The 20,153-nt window shown below is 38.6% G+C and overlaps 1 protein-coding gene across 4 annotated transcripts in view; it reads right to left on the bottom strand.

Moving 5' to 3' along the window:
- Nucleotides 1-20,153, bottom strand: part of eya (eya transcriptional coactivator and phosphatase 2) — a 158,781-nt gene that overhangs the window by 8,964 nt on the left and 129,664 nt on the right. For all 4 annotated transcript variants that reach the window (XM_089243468.1, XM_089243466.1, XM_089243467.1 and 1 more), the window contains 2 exons: nucleotides 2,151-2,240; nucleotides 1,205-1,263 (listed from right to left, as the gene is read on the bottom strand). In XM_089243468.1, the coding sequence (XP_089099594.1) occupies nucleotides 1,205-1,263; nucleotides 2,151-2,240 (149 nt within the window). The remainder of the gene's footprint in view (nucleotides 1-1,204; nucleotides 1,264-2,150; nucleotides 2,241-20,153) is intronic.

Below are 20,153 nucleotides of genomic sequence, written 5' to 3'. Positions count from 1 at the left end.
AAAAATGGGTCTCGGTCAAGCTCGGGTTTTGGTCACGGCGTATTTGCCCCCGGGTCAAGTGATTTTTCTGAGACCCTACATGGCAAATTCTGGAAAAATTCAACTACTCATTTTTCTGAGGTCTCCGGGCAGTGCCAGGGTGGGCCCATGCGTTAAGACGGCACTGGCTTGGGCAAGTGCAGCTGCAGTGAGCCATAGAATGATAAGTACCGTAAAAGGAGACGAAAACACTTTGACTACATACTTCATTTTCACTAACAGTTTAACAAAGCGCTCACTTAAAATTTTATCATATTTATACAGGATGTGAAGTCAAATCCTTAGACACCCTTCATCTTTTGAACGGTTGGTTATAGAACCATACTTTTTCAATTAGAAAGAATACCCAAGTAGCATGTCCATCTCAGATGTCATTTATTTCCCTAGAGACCGTATATGTATCGAGATACAGAATAAAATTTTTTTATACAGAGTTCCCTGTCTAACTTCCAATTAGAGCGTTTTGGCCCTGTTTCTTCTGATCCCAGCAAAAAAAATCCACGTTCTAAGTGCAATATTCACTGAGATATTCGAATTCAAAAAACGGAGGAAATTTGGGGGAAAAGCGGCATTGGATGAGGATGAAAACGGTTTATCCGTGCGCACGCGCTTACACACCCAGACACACACATTTGGAGCTGTTTTTTTTTTCCAAAAAATTTCCTCCGTTTTTCGAATTCCAATATCTCAGTGAATATTACGCTTAGAAACGTGGAATGTTTTTTGTTGGGATCAGAAGAGAAGGCAACATCTTTCTAATTTGAATTTAGAGGACAGGGAAACCGTGTAAAACATTCAATTCTGTATCTCGATACACACACGTATACGGTGTCTAGGGAAATAAATGACGTATCTGAGATGGACATGTTATTTGGATACTTTTTCTAATTGAAAAAAAAAATATGCTTCTATAACCAACCGTTCAAAATATAAAGGGTGTCTATGGACTTAACCTCACACACTGCATACACTTGTTGTCAAAAATATGAGTCTTAATTTTGAATATTGTAGAGGGTTTCAAAATGTTTAACTAATGGTCCTGCCTACGTCTGAGTAGCTGATAATTAAATCGATAAACGATCCGAGCAACTAATAATCTGTCTCAAAAATAATATACATCAGAAGTTAGGATGAATAGTTTTCCAAGAGAATTACTATTCCATACCTTAAATCTTGTCCATTATCATCAGAGGCAACATCATCGATATGGACCTGATCACATTCCTTAGCAAGAAATAAAATGCATCAGACACTGAAAATCAAACCATTAAGTAATAAAAGTATTAAGATAATGTATATATATTTTTTGAATTGAATCACGAATTTAGTGCAGGGTTACCTCTGTAATAAAAATGCCTGTAGGTGACAGAACACTAAATTGAATTGCCAATAACAAAATTAAATGTTAAAGTCGAAAATGAAAAAAAAATTAAAAAATTTGGAATGAATAAGTTTTTAGGAGATCAAGAGCGCAGTCCTTATTGCCCCTCACATCAAGACAGTATTGTCTTCAGGAAGTAAAGGTTGTTTTCGGTTACTTACCTGAACCCCATAAACTCGACATAATAAATGTTTGGAGTTATTTTTAATGGAGTTTGTACTAGGACTCCAGCTCCTTGAGATGACGAATTCATTGAAGTTCATAAAAGTCATAAAACGTACGATTGTGTAAGTCTTGCAAAATTTTGAAGGTACCTTTACATACAGTTTGCTTCTACACCATATTTTAAAATTGTGCAAAAAAATTAGGAAATTTTGCAAACAACTTATATATACAGTATTTGATATAATTGATTGACATGGAAATTTGATTCAAATCTCATTTGGAGCATTCTAAAAAATGTATCTGGAATGTTCAACAGAAAAGCACATGATAACAAAAGCTAAAATAGTGTGGTTCCGAGACGGAAAAGTCAAAAATATGCGCATCACACTAATAATCAAATACCAAAATATGTTCAAGAGGTTAATTTCTCACACACATTGCCTAGAAATTTTGCCATTGCATATAAAATCATGAGCTCGAACCTGAAACAAATCAATATTTTCTTCCCGAATAATTTTCCCACTATTGCCGTTTTATAAAATTAAAAATCGTAATTTACACTCACTTCCAAGTCATTGAAAAAAAAATGCGTATCCGCCAAATTGAATATCATTTCTTCCATCCTCAGACCTAGATTCACCGAATGCGGCGCATCCTGAAAATAAAAAAAAAATAAATACACAAAAACATTACATACCGGAAATAATATATGAAATAAAACAAGAAAAAGAGACACTAAGAACTGAATCAGAACATTACCTTATACAAAAGCTTGTTTCCTATAGATAAACATATAAATTAAACTAAACACGAAATAAAAATTCTACAACTAACACTTTACATATATACACAAGATAAATCTAGTATTCGCATTTAAAACAAAAAAGTAATCTGAATACATGAGACTAAAGGGTCTAAATAAAAAAAAAAATAAGCAGTGACGTTTAAAACAAATGATGATTCGCCGAACAACACAACATACCGACATGTCGGCGCAACTGAGACATTTTTCACATTTGTCACACGTTTCGAGACTTTAAACCCAAACGAGAGAGAAGAGAAGAAAAAAAACTCTTGAGTTAAGTGCTATACAACTAAAATAAACCGTTTTTCTTTGGCGGTAAATTGCTTTCCTCACTTCTTGGCAATGAGGAAAGAAAAAGAAATATTATTATTATTATTATTATTAAAAGAAATGGCATTTTTCTTGAGACTTGCTTCTTCTCTCTCTCAACTGCATCTTCATCACAATCTTTTCTCTCTTTGCAGCACCTCCTCACGTATACTACGTACACTAAACTACGTGCGTATGGTATGTGTATAAATAAATAGAAGGAATTATAAATACAAAAATAAAATATAATAGATGAGAGAGAATGGAGGGTGTTTAAAATAAGATGAGAGATATTTCAGCGTGAATGGAAGCCAAGATTATAATCTCGGCAACTTGAGGGCTCGAAAAAATACTTTTTTTTTTCCCACGACTGGTGATATTCCGTATCGTACCTTGTACAGTAGTAGTATACACCGTAGTAATATCGTAGTAGTATCCATCGTAGTAGTAATATCGTAGTAATATCCATCGTAGTAGTAATATCGTAGTAGTATCCACCGTAGTAATATCGTAGTAGTATCCACCGTAGTAATATCGTAGTAGTATCCATCGTAGTAGTAATATCGTAGTAGTATCCACCGTAGTAATATCGTAGTAGTATCCACCGTAGTAATATCATAGTAGTATCCACCGTAGTAATATCATAGTAGTATCCACCGTAGTAATATCGTAGTAATATTGTAGTAATATCCACCGTAGTAATATCGTAGTAATATTGTAGTAATATCCACCGTAGTAATATCGTAGTAGTATCCACCGTAGTAATATCGTAGATTTATTTCAAAGGTTCTGTAGACCATAAGTTTTCGAATGGTTGTTCCATAAAAGCTTTTCTAGGTCCCGGCATTATCAGAGAATTTTTTTTTTGTTCTGTGAAAAAGTCTGGTATCTATCAAGTGTTTCGGTGAACTTAACTGTCTGTCCTAGATTACCGTCAGCAGCCTACGTGTCCCATGAGAAAATTTTGGTTGACCGTAGAGGAATATGGATATCAGGGCCGCAACTGGGAGGAGCAGGCGGGTCTCGTGCCCCGGGCGCTAGACTCGAGGGGGTGCGAATTTCATTCTGAAACCTCTCCTTCAACATATCAAGGGGGTGTCAAAATACACGCTTGCCCCGGGTGGCAAAGCATCTAGTTGCGGACCTGATGGATATTACTTGTAATTTTTATGTTTGCTATTATCTTCCATTCCAGCCGGACTCGTCATCGAGTCACCAACGCAGAATACACAAAATGATTAAAATAGTACATTCTTCATATATTAATAAACAATAAATATTTTCAACAATAAATATTGCCCAGCGCATTCGTGATGTTTCGAGCGTCCAATAGAACCCAGTAATTATTTCAAGAATTCTTTAAAACAAGAAGATTTTTCCAAGGGCTCCATAAAATATGAATATTTTATCAATGTTTTTGCGCGTTTTAGAAATATTGGTTTAGTTCCTGCTTCTTAAAATTCGAATCGGGAATCTTAGGAACCGAATGCTCACAGATGAACCAGATAGATTTCAAAATGTATGTGAAGTTTCCTTGAGCCATCTAAAATTTAACAATGATATAAACCAGATTAAAAAAAAAGAAATACGTCCCGTACACCTAACCCATGTTATTCAAAGCAGCGAAACGCAATCAATGGGTGATTTCCTCAGCTAACGGCAAAATATATAAATAGTTATTTGTACAAATGAGGGGATTAAAGTCAGAGTGAAAGAAATCATTTTCAACAATTCTGACTCAAGTCCAGAAATGCAATCTAAAAGGGCTGAACTATTGGAAGAAAAAATTAACTTAGTCTCAGCTCCAATAGTTCGCCACTGGATTGTGGAATCACAAAATTTTTAATGTGGTACTCCATGAAAAAAATTCTAGCGAAACGTTCTCTCAAAAAATGAAGATTAATCGACTTAGTCGAACACCATCGAAGATTAGTCGCCATCACTCTGAATTTAACCCCCCCCCCCCCCCAAATATGAATTAGTTTTTTTTTACCCGATTTTCTATCGTACGAGCTAATTTAGCGCCTTCATGTTTGCGATCACTAAAAGATCCATGGATGTCAAACGTCTGAGAACAACTCGACTAATACGTCGACTAAATTAAATGTTACGGGTTCGCATTCCGTCAACACGATTCGCTCTTAAATACGATACTCGGATATATACGCCAACACCTTGCTAGAACGCTCGGCTGGTGGAGTATAATGAAGCGAGTGCATCGGATCGAATCGACTTGTTCGCGCAATAAATGACAAGACAGAAGCATCCACGTCCGTGGGGCGAACAAAACATCCCTTTATGAGAGCAACAGCTCGTTCATTTATTTCTCGGGTGCCGCTAAACGATTCCCAAACAGTCTTTCCGAGCCCGCGGAGGGCAAAATCCAAGGTATACGTCTTTATTCGCCTTCGACTCGTTTGAAAAGAAAAGATTCTATTCTAAACACACACAACAGAGAGAAAGAAGCCTTTAAGGTAGCGAGCGTATCATGATCATCACAGCGAAGAAAAGCCCAGAAGCCGGGATGGGACGTACACATAAGAAGCTCTCTCTCACGAAAATACAGATGAAAAGATTTCAGGTAAATATAGAAACAAAGTCTTATTTCTTCTTGCCGTGGATCCTTTTTTCTATTATTTTCGTTGCGATTAGCGATGCCTTAAACCTCTTTAAATGATAGCGTTAGTTTATAGAAGACGACATGGGAATTTTAATCGTGGGGGGCACCCTTTTCCTTGCTGTGAGATCAATTCGTTGAGGAAAGTACGCACATACCACAGCCATTGTTGCAAGATAATTATGAGAGTTCGAATATTTCGAGGGGAAAAAACTAAATTTTATATTATAAATGAAGTTTTAAAAATTGATAACCCACAGAAAATAACAACTAGATTGAAGTATGATTCTTGGGGGGCGGGGGGGGAATTATTAAAAATTTCTAAAATTATCAGATGGCAATACTTATCATCAACCATTTCATATCTTGCAGGATGTAGGTGTTTTTAGAATTTTCCATTTTCCTCTGTTTGATGCTCTTAGGGTTATTCTAACCCTAAAATAGTACATCACTCCATCTATTTTCCATCTGAAGGCCGAAAGAGATCGATGGTGGATCGATTGCGTGCTCTCGAGATCTTGATCTAGATACACGTCTGATTAACCATCTCTATTCGAGCTGCGATCGAGAATTCCCATTGAGATAGCGTTGAGTCAGGGTTTCCCAAAGAGGGCAATATCGCCCCCTGGTGGGCGATGGAATGGTCCAGGGGCACGATAGAAGCTACGGATTTAACATATAGGATCTTATGGATGTTCACTTGAATTAGGGGTGGAGGGGGGGGGCAATAAGAAAAAAATTTCTGAAAAAAAAGGAGCGATGAAATGTGAAAAGTTTGAGAAACTATGAGTTAAGTGTATGTCAGAGTTGCCGTATGGGTGCTCTTTTTCTCATGTCACCATTTAAACAGTGCCGTCTTAACGCATGAGGCCTACCAGGTAAGGCTCATGGGCCTCAGTTGCATCATAATGTTGAGAAAGTCTCTTACGAGATTATATTGCTCGCGACTCAAAATTAAACCCGCTCTTGCAAGCAACATTTACTTTGGAAGACTTGATTTAGAAGCCAATGATATTGGCTTCAGTAAACGTCTTGCACAGAAGGCTTCAGAAGAAGTATTGCTTAGATTGAAAACTAGCCTCAAGAAGTCTTGTTTGTATTGACTAGCTTCAAATGAAATTGGCTGCAGAAGACGTCTTGCAGAGAAGGCTTCAGAAGAATTCTAGCTGAAAAACAATACTTCACTAGAAATCTTGCTTTCATTGCAGACTGGCTTTAGAAGTCTTGTGTAAGTTGAAAACTGGCTTTTAAAGCAGCTTTTCTTTCAAACCGAGCACAACTCAATTCGATCGTCATGGGCATTTACTACCTGGTGAGTTGTGCTGTAAGTAATGCACAAAGTATTGTTGTAAGTGCCTTACAATAACCTACATTCTAAGTGCGTATCTAAGGTTGTATCTGATTTTTCAGTGCTGTGAAGAAGCCTTGCTGAAAAGGCTTTGGAAGGCATCTTGATTATATTGAAGACTGGCTCCAGAAATCTTGCTTAGAAGGCTTCACATTGAAGACTGGCTCCAGAAATCTTGCTTAGAAGGCTTCACATTGAAAACTGGCTTCAGAAGGCCTCCTAAATTGAAGACTTATTGTAGAAGGTTTTTGACCATAATCTTCTACACTGGCCAGTGAGAGTTGAATGTCATCCACGTTCGTCATCAGTTTACTAGAAGTGTTCAATTAATAACGGGCTAAACCACGAAAAGTCGCGAATTGAACCTTAAGACCTTACTTAATCGATCCATCCAAGATCTCGAATTTAGGCAATTCGAGGGTCTTTCCCTGGTAAAAATACGTAGGGACAATAAAATTATCCATAGAAGGTAATCACGTGAATGATAAATAGATATATGTGAGAATAAATATTCTTTCAGATGGATGCCATATTCAATTCCAAGATCAAAACCAATCAATACCCTCACCCTTTCCAATGTATGCCAATCAACTGATGGGACCGGGAGTTACCCCCCTTTACCGTTTGGTGTGCACGTGGCATTCATTAAATCAGTAGCAATCAGCAGTACCAAGTTAAGTACCCCACCCCACTTCAATGAAGTCGAGGACAGGATGAGGTTATATCCTGGTAAGCGATTAATACACACATCGAAACACATTGGTATTTGATGGAGAGGACGGAGGAGGGTTTCAGATTTTAAAAAAGAGGGTGGGAGGAGGGTATATGCGCAATAAAGACCTCCGTTTGCTCTGGATTTTTCGTATGCTTTGTCAATTCTTTCAGGGTCGCAAACACTCCTGTTTTTCCTGCCCCCTCCGCCATCAAATTAAAGGGAGAGTGAAAATCCTGGAAATCCTGTTCCCGTCGGCACACAAACTGCTCTCGTGTCTCACCCACTCGTGGTAGGAACCCTACTTACCCTGGAATGCGAGGACATATAATTGAAAGGTACTACGCTATTTGTTTATGATGTGTCCCTCGAGTACTGGAAATTGAAGGGTATCGAAGGGGGATCGGTACAAAAATTACGAGCAGACTCTGATGAACGATTAGTTTTACTGAAGGGAGAAATACCTGAAGTTTTGTTCGGTAAATATTCATACTCGATATATACCTGTACAACGCCTTTAAATCAATGTTTCTCAACCTATGGTCCACGTACCAGAGGTGGCACGTGAAAATGGTATAGGTGGTCCACAGAAACACTTGAAAATTTAATTCTAACGAAATGAGAATTATTCAATTGTACATATGTATTACTAGTATATTCAGAAAGGTTGAGAAACGCTACTTTAGACGCGTTGTATAAATGTGGAAAGTCTTTCTCAATATGTCAAGTCACTAAAATGCCATCGTACCCAAGTTTATGTTTGTGCATTGTAGACTACATTTGATCGTAGAGGAGTTACTGAAAAAGTTAGGCAGCCGCTCGTGCTCTTGGGTGAAATCTTATAGAGCACATGTGGAATGCTCTATCACTGTGGTTCCCAACCTTCTTGCGCACATTGGTGGGCATGTAACATTTTGACCAAGGTGGTGGGCACGAATCAGAGGCATACACAAGGGGGACAGGCATAGGGGCCCCCTAAGCCAAAAAAGAATTGATATGCTATTTTTTGCATATTTATATGTCATTTTAACCAATTTCTGTAAATTCAAATGCTTTTTGAAGGGTGGCAACTCAAAATTTCTCGGGAAGAAAATTTTTGTGCTCCCCTCCAAAGTTCTTTCCTGGCGAGAATGACCAGATTCGGGATCCAGAACGCCCTCGGAAACAAAAGAAAGGGGTGGTGAGTGCTACGATCACCATGTTGGAAACCGCTGCTCTCTGGATTTTTTTTTAGAACCCACATTCACTAGAAAATGGTCATTGCCTAGAATGAGCATCAAATAGGAATAGACAAATTTTGTACCATCGAACAGCTCTTATTGAATACGATCAGTACACAAAGCATCCATTCCAATATTAATTTTAAACTTGTATTGTGTCCATTGGCCAAAGCCCACAATATTTGACATCTCATCTCTACAAAACCTATTGAAATTAGAAAGGGGGGGGGGGCTCAAGTCCCTTCCTCCCAACCTCAATAATTTCTACAACTTTACGCCTATCACTGGCGTACGAAATTCAATGTCATTTGATGAAATATAAGTGTCTTAACTTGTTTACTTTTGATCTGCATATTCAACGACCGAATTCTTTATAGAAGGTACCATGATCCATGTCCTCTTCAATGTGGAGGCAGGCAGGGCACTAGCCCTGGGAGCACAATATGAATGTTATTATTGTTTATGGGACGCCTGCGAAAAATTCTAGTACGAGGGTTCAGCGAAAACCATAGTCAGGGTCAGTCTAGGATCAAGGACCCCTTACCCCCTTAAAACTTAAATTACATACTCGCTTTCGGTAGGAAGTTCCATTCATTTACACTGCACAAAATTACTATTGAAAACAAATACATGCTCAAGCTTCGCAAGCCAGTGAATTTAAAGGGAAATGAATGACCAATATACGGTCAATATTTCATATTACAGGTCTGACATCTTTGCATTTAAAAGCTTCACAATTCATCTACAGTCCATAGATTTCAAACTGGAGTTCAAAAGCATGATTCCAGAACAGCCCTCACCAGTGCCGGAACTACCCCCTCTAGTTCCACTTTATATGGGAACAAAAAAATCGTAATAAAATTATCGAATTTTAATGTTGTGGGGGCGACAAAAATCCTAGTTCCGGTCCTGGCTCTCACAATCATTAAGGAGATTAGGCTTTCACTAAAACATTGGAAACTTCAGATCTATACGAAGGTATTTAACAGCTGATGCGAAGATGAATTTAAGAAAGAGATAAAATCCAACTGCCATTACGGGGAATCGAACCCAAGTCCTCTCACTTGCCGGGTGAGTGCAGTAGACCGGTGGTTTTGAAACTTGTCAAGCTCACAGTCCGGTTGATTTCATTTTTGTGGGGGGGGGGGGTCATACACAGTACTAATGAGGAAAAATTAAACAATGAATCATTCACTGCCCGGTTCGACTAATATCAGAGCCCGATACTGGGTTGCGGCTCGGCGGTTGAGGAAACACTGCACTAGCCACTATACTACAAAGGCAACGAATATCTCAATTTCTCCTTAAGACTAGTGTGCACACGATTTCCCGCAAGAGCACAATTGAATTTTCTCTCTTTCCTAAATACATCTTCGCATTATTAGCCAGCTGTTAAAAGAGTCCGTATGGATAGCGGAGAGTGACATCATCCTCGGATAGCTTCAGAACTAGTCTAGAAGAAGAGCCGCCTCGGTTAGTATCGTTCCAGTCAGCTACTGTATAGAGCCAGCCATACACACTTCTTCAGACACATTGCGGTGCGTTACGCCACGAAATACTCCTCCGACTCGAGGAAAAGACTCAATTTAACCACAGCTCAAGTAAAAGGACGGGTATATAGTAAGTACTTCAAAGACGGAGCCATCTTCGTTTCTTTTGTTCCCCAAATAACAAAAAAGACATTGAACCAAGACTAGCCTCTGTGTGTGTTTGGGTGTCAAAAGAGGTTACCACATAACAAAGAATGCTTCTGTTTACAAGGATCCACTTTTTTTTTTCTTTTATATTTTCTATGTCTCCATCTATACAAAGCATTGTAGGTACCATTTTCTTTTCTAGACTAGAGGGTGCGACGATGACAATGCTTCCATTTGTGCTTCATCCCCGAGACACCATGGACCCTTCCAAACAATCCCAGCCAGCCGCCCCTTTTTTTCACTTTACCAACCAAAGCAAAAAAGTCCCGGCGTCTCATCACACTGTGCCTCGGCGGGGTCCTCGTCCGCCGCCATTTTAACATACACGCGGTTCGATTCCAGCCGTTCTCAAAAGAGCGGCAGCAGTTTTTCACTCTGTTTCTATGGGGAAAACGAAATGTTTGCGGCAGGGTGACTGAGAGGAGGGTAAAAGCAATGGGCTTGGATCGAACCATCATCCATCCATCCCATACACACAACATACTGCTTTACTCATCGTCGTCGTCGCTCCTTCCACACAAGGGTGGGAATAGAAAAATAATAATAATAGTAATATAAAAAAAGAGGACGACGGCGAAGCTCCCGGGTAACTCGAAACCCGAGGACCGTCCCGATGAAATCCGAGAACGAACTCGGCTCCCTACCCTGAGCACACTCCTCCTCCTCCTCCTCCATCATCCTCAGTATATAATGTAAGGTACGAAGTACTCGCTATTTGGGAAAAAGCACAGTCGGGAGCACAGGAAAACGGAACCAACCTCTGGTAAGAAGCAGCAGCACACATATGAGGAGGAGAGATAGATGGATGGATGCCTTGAGAGAAACCCCCCATCTCCAAGAGAATACAAGTCTCCAGAATGAAAAGAAAAAAATTAGAATGAGTAGTAGTACACATAGTAGTACTTTTTACCTGACCCTCTGAATAAGAATGGTAATTTCTCAGAAGCATGTTGAACATCGATGTTATTCAGTACGTTGAGGCTTATTTTTATTAGAACTGAATATGGGTACTCAAAAAATCTGGATGGCATCCACGTTTTATAAATGGGAGGGGGGGGGGGGGAGTAGAAATTACGTTTCGACATGAATGCATAAGAAATAATTAACCCATTAGCTGTCATTGACGAGATATCTCGCCTCCTAAAAAGCTTCTTATTTTAGCGTTGCCAAGCCCAGATATTTTGTAAAGTTCATTTCTCAATGACACACATTTTCCTATACACCTTCTGCAAATCAGAAGAAAGCCTACTTCATTAAAATCAAGCCTATGTCAGCGGTCATAATTTAAGCGTATGCCTTTTTGAAGAGGATTAGTGATTTCTGCTGCGCCGCTCAAAGGGTTAAGTTAACGTTGGCGGTGCCTTTATAGAGGTGAACGTGTGAGATAGATAGAACCGCTCACAACCCCGGACTGATGCAAAGCACCTTACTTCCGTTACCTCAAAAGAGGTGGAAAAGTTAGCAAAGTTGTGTGTCGGAAAAGTGTTTAGTTGTATCGGAAAAGTTGGCAAAGATTTATAGTGGTGACTCCCCCTGCTCGCAAGTATCGAATCACTTGCGTCGTTCTCCCCATGAAGAAAGCTATCAACACGATGCAACGTACATGACATTTCACTGAAATGGACAGCTGAACCAGACTAGGGAGAAAAATTGCACGTGCGCCCAGTGGCACATAAGGGCCGGAGACCGCAGCCTGGGATTTCGAAAGAAATGTGCAAAAGACTTGTGGGCAAGAAAGAAGAAGAAACTGGCATGTTGAAATGGGAGAGATTTGAGAATTGTCTAAATACACAATGTATACAAAATATAATGAACGTGTGAGAAAAAAAAAATCCGGCCTATTAAAAATTGGGCATGTGGTCCCTTTACAGAGGTTTTTTTTATACTTGCGCTAATAGTGGAAATCTTGTGTGGTATGACAATTTATCGATTCTTTACAGAACTAATGAGAAATTATCTCAAAATCATTGAATGAAATAATTTTAGAATTCCCTCCCCCCCCCCGCGCGCCCTCGCTGAAGTAATACTTGAATGACCCCCTGCAAATAACATTGAAATTAACAGAAATTGATTAAAATAACATATAAAGGTATTTTCTTCGGAAATTTCAATAAAAAATATATTTTTTGCATTAAAAAAATAAGTTTTTTATCGTCGTACCCCCCGTGTACGTCTCTGATCCCACCAATATGCGTTAGGATTCAGAGGGGGCAGAGCTGATGACGAAATTTTGCTGACGGGGGAGGGAGGGCGTCAGAGTTTTGCTGACTTTTGCTGACACGAGGGGGGTTGAAAATGGCTAAAAATTTGCTTACGTAATACTTGAACGGCCCCAAATGATTTCATACTATTGAGAGAAATACCTTCCGATGAATATTCATATTCGATGACAAAAATTGTTTCCGAAATAACGAAAATTCATTTTTGATGAAAATGGTTTGATGATTAAATTAAACTGGACTGTAGTGGACGTATTTCATTGAAACTTTGTATACACGTTATTTGGCTACTATTTCACTTGATAGTCAGAAATTAAACTATTTTTTTACTAAATAGTTCTTTTCTCCATAGCCCATATATCCTATATTCCAAGTTTCATCGGAATGGGTGGTACACACGTCTGAGTAGTGTCAATTTATTTATAACCACCCTGTATTTACAAATTTTCTATTTATAATTCAATGAAAACTTTTTTCTCGCTGAAATTTTCACGTTAGTTTTCTTTTTATGTGCTGTTGGAATACGAAAAAATAAAGTTCGTATAGGGCTATACTTATGTGGAGAACCGTAGTAACATAGGCCAATCAAAATCCCCTCGGTATAAACACGCTCCGACACTACCGAGCATTAATTAATTATTATCTTTACGTAAAACGAAAAGAGCCTGGTTTTCATTCAAAGAAACGGAGAAAACATTTTAAAAACAAATTTACACTTTTTTTTTGCTTTTTCTTATATGGCAAAAAATTCTTATATTTGTCTTGAGAACAAGTTTTTTTTTTTTTGAATTATAATGCAAAGTGAATAATTAATAATTAAACATAAAATCATCATCCATGTAAGAACATGACTGATAATTTAATCAAAAAAATATTAATCACTGTGTCATTATTGCAATATTTCTCAAACTACTAAATAAAAATCGTGAATTTAATCAAAGTAAATTCATTTAATACTTAAAAAAATCAGCTTATTATTATCATTTCTGGATTGCAAATTAAAAAAATTTAACCTGTTTTTTTCTGTTAATCAAAATATATATATGTGTGTGTGTATTCAGTAACCCTTATTAAACTTATCAATGAGGGGAAAAACATTATTTCGGAGAAAAAAATTATTTTGGAACAAATAAATCTGTTGAATGATGATGATGATGCTCCTTCTTATTCATTTTCTTATTAAATAGTAATTCGAAATCGTATTGCCTTTTCTAAGGGGAGAAAAATGACTAGGAAATGTGTTGAAAAAAAATAATAATGGTATAAAAAAATTTATTTGGAGAAGTTTTTTTTTGTTTAAAAAAAAAATTATGTATAGGGGAAAAAATGTAAAGAAAATAAGAAATGTGTTCTTAAGAAAAGCAAAAAAGAAAAGTAAAGAGAGAGAGAGAGAGAGAGCAAAAATGCTTACGGATTGATTGTAACTCGAAACTCCCGCGCCATATTTCCCATTATCCCAGATAAAAATATATATATATATATATATAGAAGGGGACGAGTACTAAACAAATAGAAGAATGTATCTAGATCGGGTCGGAAATCATTCTAAACAAAATATCTCCAACAGTTATGTCACATTATTATTAACCCTATCAGAGGCATTGACGAGATAACTCGTCTTCTTAAAAGCCTTTCATTTTAACAATGACAAGCCCAGATATTTTGTAAAGGTAATTTCTCGATGGAACAGTTTTTTTTTTTGTCATCCACATTACTTTGCACCTGCTGAAAATCGGAAGGAAGCTCACCCAATAAATCAGTGGTTCTCAAAGTGTGTACCGCGACTCTTAGGGGCATCGCTAACCTTTGTGAAGAGCGCCGTGTTATGCTGGCGATATTGATGTGTCCCATTTCTCAGTGCTTTGAGATGGTTCTTTCATAGATGCAGAATATCTACTGGAGTATTCTGGAGAGCCGTGGGTTATCTATGATAAAGACAAGGGAGCCGTGGTCCCAGAAATTTGAGAACCACTGCCATGAATTATATATACGGCATTTTAAAAATTTGCGCATTCATGCTTCTCGCATACGGGAGACGATATTGTTCTTGTGCCGTAGGGTACGCAATATTTTCTTGGGCAGGGGTGAGGGAACACTTTTTTTTTCTTCCCAATTAATTAATTTTTTTTTTTTGTTTTTTATTGCAAAAATACACCGTAATCTTGGCACAGTGGGGGGGGGGGTGCACCTATATTTTTGAGTGGAAACTTATTTTTAGTGGATCAAAACGAAAGACATAGCCCCTTGATGTGAAAACGTCGGGGGGGGGGGGGGAGTTTCTGGATAGGCACATACCGTAAGAGCTAAAAATTTAACTTCCAAATCTATACAAGCAGCGTTTCCTGTGGTAAATTACCGTAAATTTAAATTGAAACACATGTAAAAACAAATACGAAAAAATCTTTCTGCGGGATCCAATCATCGACTAAGGATAACAATACGGTTTGAAATCTTATTTTGAGATGAACCCGGGTGATACAATGCTTTAAACGTGTATATATGTATATAAAAGCCACAAACAAACATCACCACTGGGGTTGCACGCCAAAACAAGTGCTACATGTGTCTGAGTAGTGTCAATTTAATTAGAACCACACTGTATAATTTGTGTCCCGTGTAATAGTTGTCTTCATGTATAATAGGTCTGTGGATCTTATTCACCCTACCTGTAGAATACGAAGGTGTTGAACCATTCCTATTGAAGTTGAATCAGAAAAATTTACATAGTGCTGGTGTTAGTTTATGCATATATTAGCATATCATGCTTTTCTTCTAATACTGAGTATAATCAATGATGCAAGATATACAGGAAATACAAATACAAATACAAATACAAATACAACGCCACAACAGGCAAAATGCCCAACGAGGTGGCTGATAAAAAGATGCCCATAAAAATATGGTTGTCATATGTTTCAAAAATACAGCAACCCAATTAAAAATGCAATTAACACAAATTACAAACAATATATACACATGATAAAATATTATACAATGCCCATAAAGAATACTTATGGTTGTCTTATTCTAAGAATGGATAGCTTCTCGATTTACCCCAACATGTTTATCGTATTTCTTTTTAAACGTGTCAATTGTGTTACAATTTACTACCTCCGGGGGTAAGCTATTCCATTTATTAACAACCCTATTGGAGAAAAATTCCCTGCGACACCATAACCTTGCATTGTCCCTCACCAATCGATACTGGTGTCCCCTTGTAAAAGCAGTCGATTGGCGGTGTACTAAAAGTTCATGGTCCATCCTATCCATCCCATTGAAAATTTTGAACACTTCGATCATATCTCCTCGACACCTGCGTTCATCCAGTGTAAACATATTCAAAAAATGAAGTCTCTCTTCATACCTCAAGCCCCGTGTGCCAATAAGGACACGCGTAGCTCTTCTCTGCACCCCTTCAACCAAGTCTATGTCCCTCTGTAGGTATGGTCTCCAAAACCTTACAGCATACTCCAGTCCAGGACGAACTAAGCCTCGAAAAAGCGGAAGAATGACTTTAGGAGAACGCGAAGAGACCTTTTTGAAAATGAGACCAAGCATTCTATTCGATTTTTTGACAACCGCTGAACAATGTTCAGAAAACTTAAGTCGCTCGTCAATGAGAATTCCCAAATCGGTGACTCTAGTTGCATCCGGGATAGTGACACCATTCAACTCGTAAGAGAACCGTGGGTTGTTCGAACCAAAATGAGCGACCATGCATTTATCTACGCTAAACGTCATGCTCCATTCATTTGCCCATGCTGCAATCTTGTTTAAGTTGGTCTGGAGCAACTCCCTATCGCTTTCATTTCCGATTACCCCCATTAGCTTCACATCATCTGCGAATTTGCTAGTAATTCCATCGATACCCTGATCGAGTTTGTCGATAAAAAGTGAAAAAAGTATGGGGCCAAGGACACTTCCCTGAGGAACTCCACTTGTGACGTCTGTCCAACCAGAGAATTCCCCGTTCACCATAACTCGTTGCGACCTATCTCTTAACCACGATTCTATCCAATTCAGCAAGTTGCCCCCTATTCCAATCTCGTGTAAACGCTTCAAGAGTTTGCCATGTTGGACCCGATCGAATGCCTTCTGGAAATCAAGGTAAACAACGTCGACATTTTTGCTCTTACCCAAAGCCTTAGTCACGTAATCATAGAAGCAAAGGAGGTTAGTTACACATGACTTCCCCTTCCTGAACCCATGCTGATTATCCGACAATACATTATTCTCTTCTATCCACTTCACAAACTGCCTTTTGATGATAATTTCCAAAATTTTCGAGAGGGAGCTCGTCAAACTCACTGGACGATAATTAGACACCACTTCTCTACTACTCTTCTTAAATATCGGAACAACGTTAGCCAGTTTCCAATCTCTCGGGACGATACCCTCAGCAACACTACTCCTGTATATCTGTGCGACTGGCCCCAACAATTCATTAGCACCTTCCCTGAGAACCCTGGGATAGATATCATCTGGTCCTGGTGCTTTGCTTGCACATACATTTCTTAGAAGATTTAGGACCTCCACGTCTTCAACTTGAATATCGTTGAGCGTTTTATTACCCCATGCAACACCCGTATATCGAATATCATTATCTCCATTAAAAACCGACGCGAAAAAGTCATTGAAAGCACTACACATGCCTACATTGCTCTCTACTTTTGAGCCTCCTATCGAGAGGGGGCCAACTGTCCCCTTACATCCATTATTGACGTATCGAAAAAATGATTTTGGGTCAGAGCCAATGTTATCTGCCAACCTAGATTCAACTTGCTTTTTACTATCCCTTATCGCTTTCTTCAACAGTCTTCTTTTATCAGTAAACAATGATAGGTCACCTCGTCCACTTTTATACTCTCTGAATGCTCTTTTCTTTTCAAGATAAAGGTTCCGCACGCTATCCGTGAACCATAGAGGGTGTGATGTACAAACACGCTTTTTTCGAACAAAGGGTATGACGTCGTGCAAAACAGAGGACAGCTTCGTACTAAATTCTTCCCATTGACTTACCACCCCTACTGATTCCAACCGGTCTTTGAAAACTTCCGCTAACCTTCTTCGCAAAACATCAAAGTTAGTTCTCCGAAAACAAGGAACCAGTCTTTCGTTATCAACCTTACCCGAGGAAAAGTTACAGTGAAATCTGACGATACGATGATCACTGGAAGAAAACTCTTCCCCCACCGAAACATGTTCAACTAGATCCTCAGAACTAGTAAGAACTAAATCCAAAATAGCAGTACCCCTAGTGGCTTCTGATACATGCTGATACAAAAAATTTTCGAGCACCAACTTAAGAAAGTCTCTTTCATACTGATTTCCAGATGAAAGGTTCTCCCAATCAATACCCGGGTAATTGAAATCCCCTAGTATGAGAACCCTCTTTCGCTTACACCTGTAGGAAATTTCATCATGCATTTTGGCGATATAGTTTTGATCCCTATTCGGTGGATTGTAACAAACCCCAACAATAAGCTTATGACGTCTTTTGCTCTCAAGTTCAACCCATATGGTTTCAATATCACTTCTCTGCACGTTACACTCTCTAGCCTTCAAACATGATTTCACGTATATCAACACTCCACCCCCTTTCCTATCAGATCTATTTCTCAAAAAAGTATCGTATCCGGAGATGTGTAAGAAAGATTCATCCCCATCGTTTGCCCAAGATTCTGTAATGGCTATAAGATCCAAGTCCTCCACAACTATCATAGTTTCTAAAAAATCTTTCTTATTACCCAAGCTCCTGGCATTTATTAACACACATTTTAATTTGCCCGGTGGTTTGTTGTCAATCGAGAAGCCATCCAAGTCAGAGGTGGGTAATTCCCCGTCAGTACTGTATGTTGTGTGAAGATGCTGATTATTTTGGAGAGATGTTGATTTTTTTTTTTTTTTTGGAAGAAAAATTCCTCTCTTCTAAAAAAAATGAACGTCCTTCCAAAAAAAAAAAAAAAACTCAGCTTCTCAACACAACATCCAGTTTTCTGTAAATCTCGCATAAACAAGTGAAGATCGGCATCATGTCATACATTGGCGTACGCAAAGTGGGGGTTTAGGGTTATAACCCCCCTTAAGCCAAGATTATAGTATTATTTTGCAGGAAAAAAAAGTAAACCCCCCTCAGAAGGAAAAAATCTGGACCCCCACCTCCGAGAAAATTCTGCGTACGCCTATGATGTCATATAATCAGTGATTATGCTTGATTCAGAAAGGGTTGAAACTGAGCTAGAGGGATTGGATATTGATACTTGTCACAAGTATCTAGAGCAGGGGTGTACGAGATTGTGAGAGCTCGTGGGGGATATGAATGCGCAACTTCCATTATATCTTATAAATAAGGAAGGGAGCTATTTTGTGTAAAAAAATTTCTGGATATGAGTGAATATTGCCGTTCCGCTGTAAAAAAGGCTAAAACAAGTGTTTTTGAATAGTTGAAAATCATAGAAATTGAATTGTTTTATTTACATACATATAAATTTAACGAATTGAGCACAGAAATCTGCACTCTTAATAAACGCTCTCAGTATGTGCTTTTGAATATGCACAATTGAAAAAAAGAATTTTTCCTTATAAGGGAGATTAAAATTAGATAAGAGTTATTGGGATCGCCATATCAAACAGCTTCACTGATTACAATCGGCCCTCGGGCAACAGTTTGAGTATTCTTGATTTAGATCAAGAATGCCAAACTTGTATTTTTTAGGCCAAGGAAGAAGAACTGTTTCGGGCCAAACTTGAAATACAAACGATAACAGATCTGAATACTTTATAGCCGATATTCCAACTCACGATATTCCAACCAAATAAAATGAGGCAACCTTTTTCTCCCTCTTTTCGTGGACAGATTTATATTTACCCATAACAGTATTACAACTGTTTGGGTCTGAGTATTTCTTTTTGGACACCTTATTTAAAGTGCAGTCTTAACGCATGGGTCCACCCGGGGGGCCTCAAGAGAAGAGGGGCCTCACAAAAACGAGAACCAGTTGAAATTTTCGAAAAGGGGCCATTCAAGTATTACGTAAGCAGATTTTCATCCATTTTTGACCCTCTCCCTTCCCTTGTCAGCAAAAGGCAGCAAAACACTGAACCCCCCCCCCCCCGTCATCAAAATTTCGTCAGCAGCATTAGAATATTTCATATCTTTAAAAAAGGTGGTTGATGACTTAAGCAACCTTCAAACCCCCTCCCCCCCCCCTGTCATCAAATGCCAGCAAGTCCGAAATCCCCTCCCCCCCCCCTCGATGCTGACGTAATACTTGAATGATCCCAAATTGGCCAGGCAGGGCCTCAGAAAAATCACTTGGGCCGGGAACCCATGATGCCCTTAAGACGGCCTTGCTCATTTATAGCTGAACTGAGACAATAGTTGGACGCTCTCTGATATGCAGGGTGTCCCAAAAAATCGTAAATTGTTTAAACATTCATAAAAGTTGAAGGAATCGGTGTATTTGAATGATGTTTGCGAAAAAGTTATTGCTGCATGAAAGCAAATCACAAAATTCTGGATCTGAACATTTTGTCAATCTCTTCTGTGTCCGGAACGTCCGTAAAGCTTCAGCCGGTGATTCTGGTAAAACAACTTCACCAATAGTGTTTTATACACCAATGTCACCACCACAATGAAAA

This window comes from Pholcus phalangioides, unplaced genomic scaffold, assembly GCF_987345545.1.
Source record: "Pholcus phalangioides strain wild (caught in Gottingen) unplaced genomic scaffold, Ppha-v1.0 ptg000015l_1, whole genome shotgun sequence".
NCBI classification, from domain to species: domain Eukaryota; kingdom Metazoa; phylum Arthropoda; class Arachnida; order Araneae; family Pholcidae; genus Pholcus; species Pholcus phalangioides.
Note: the sequence above shows the minus strand (reverse complement) of the source record. Positions and strands in the feature narration are given on the sequence as shown.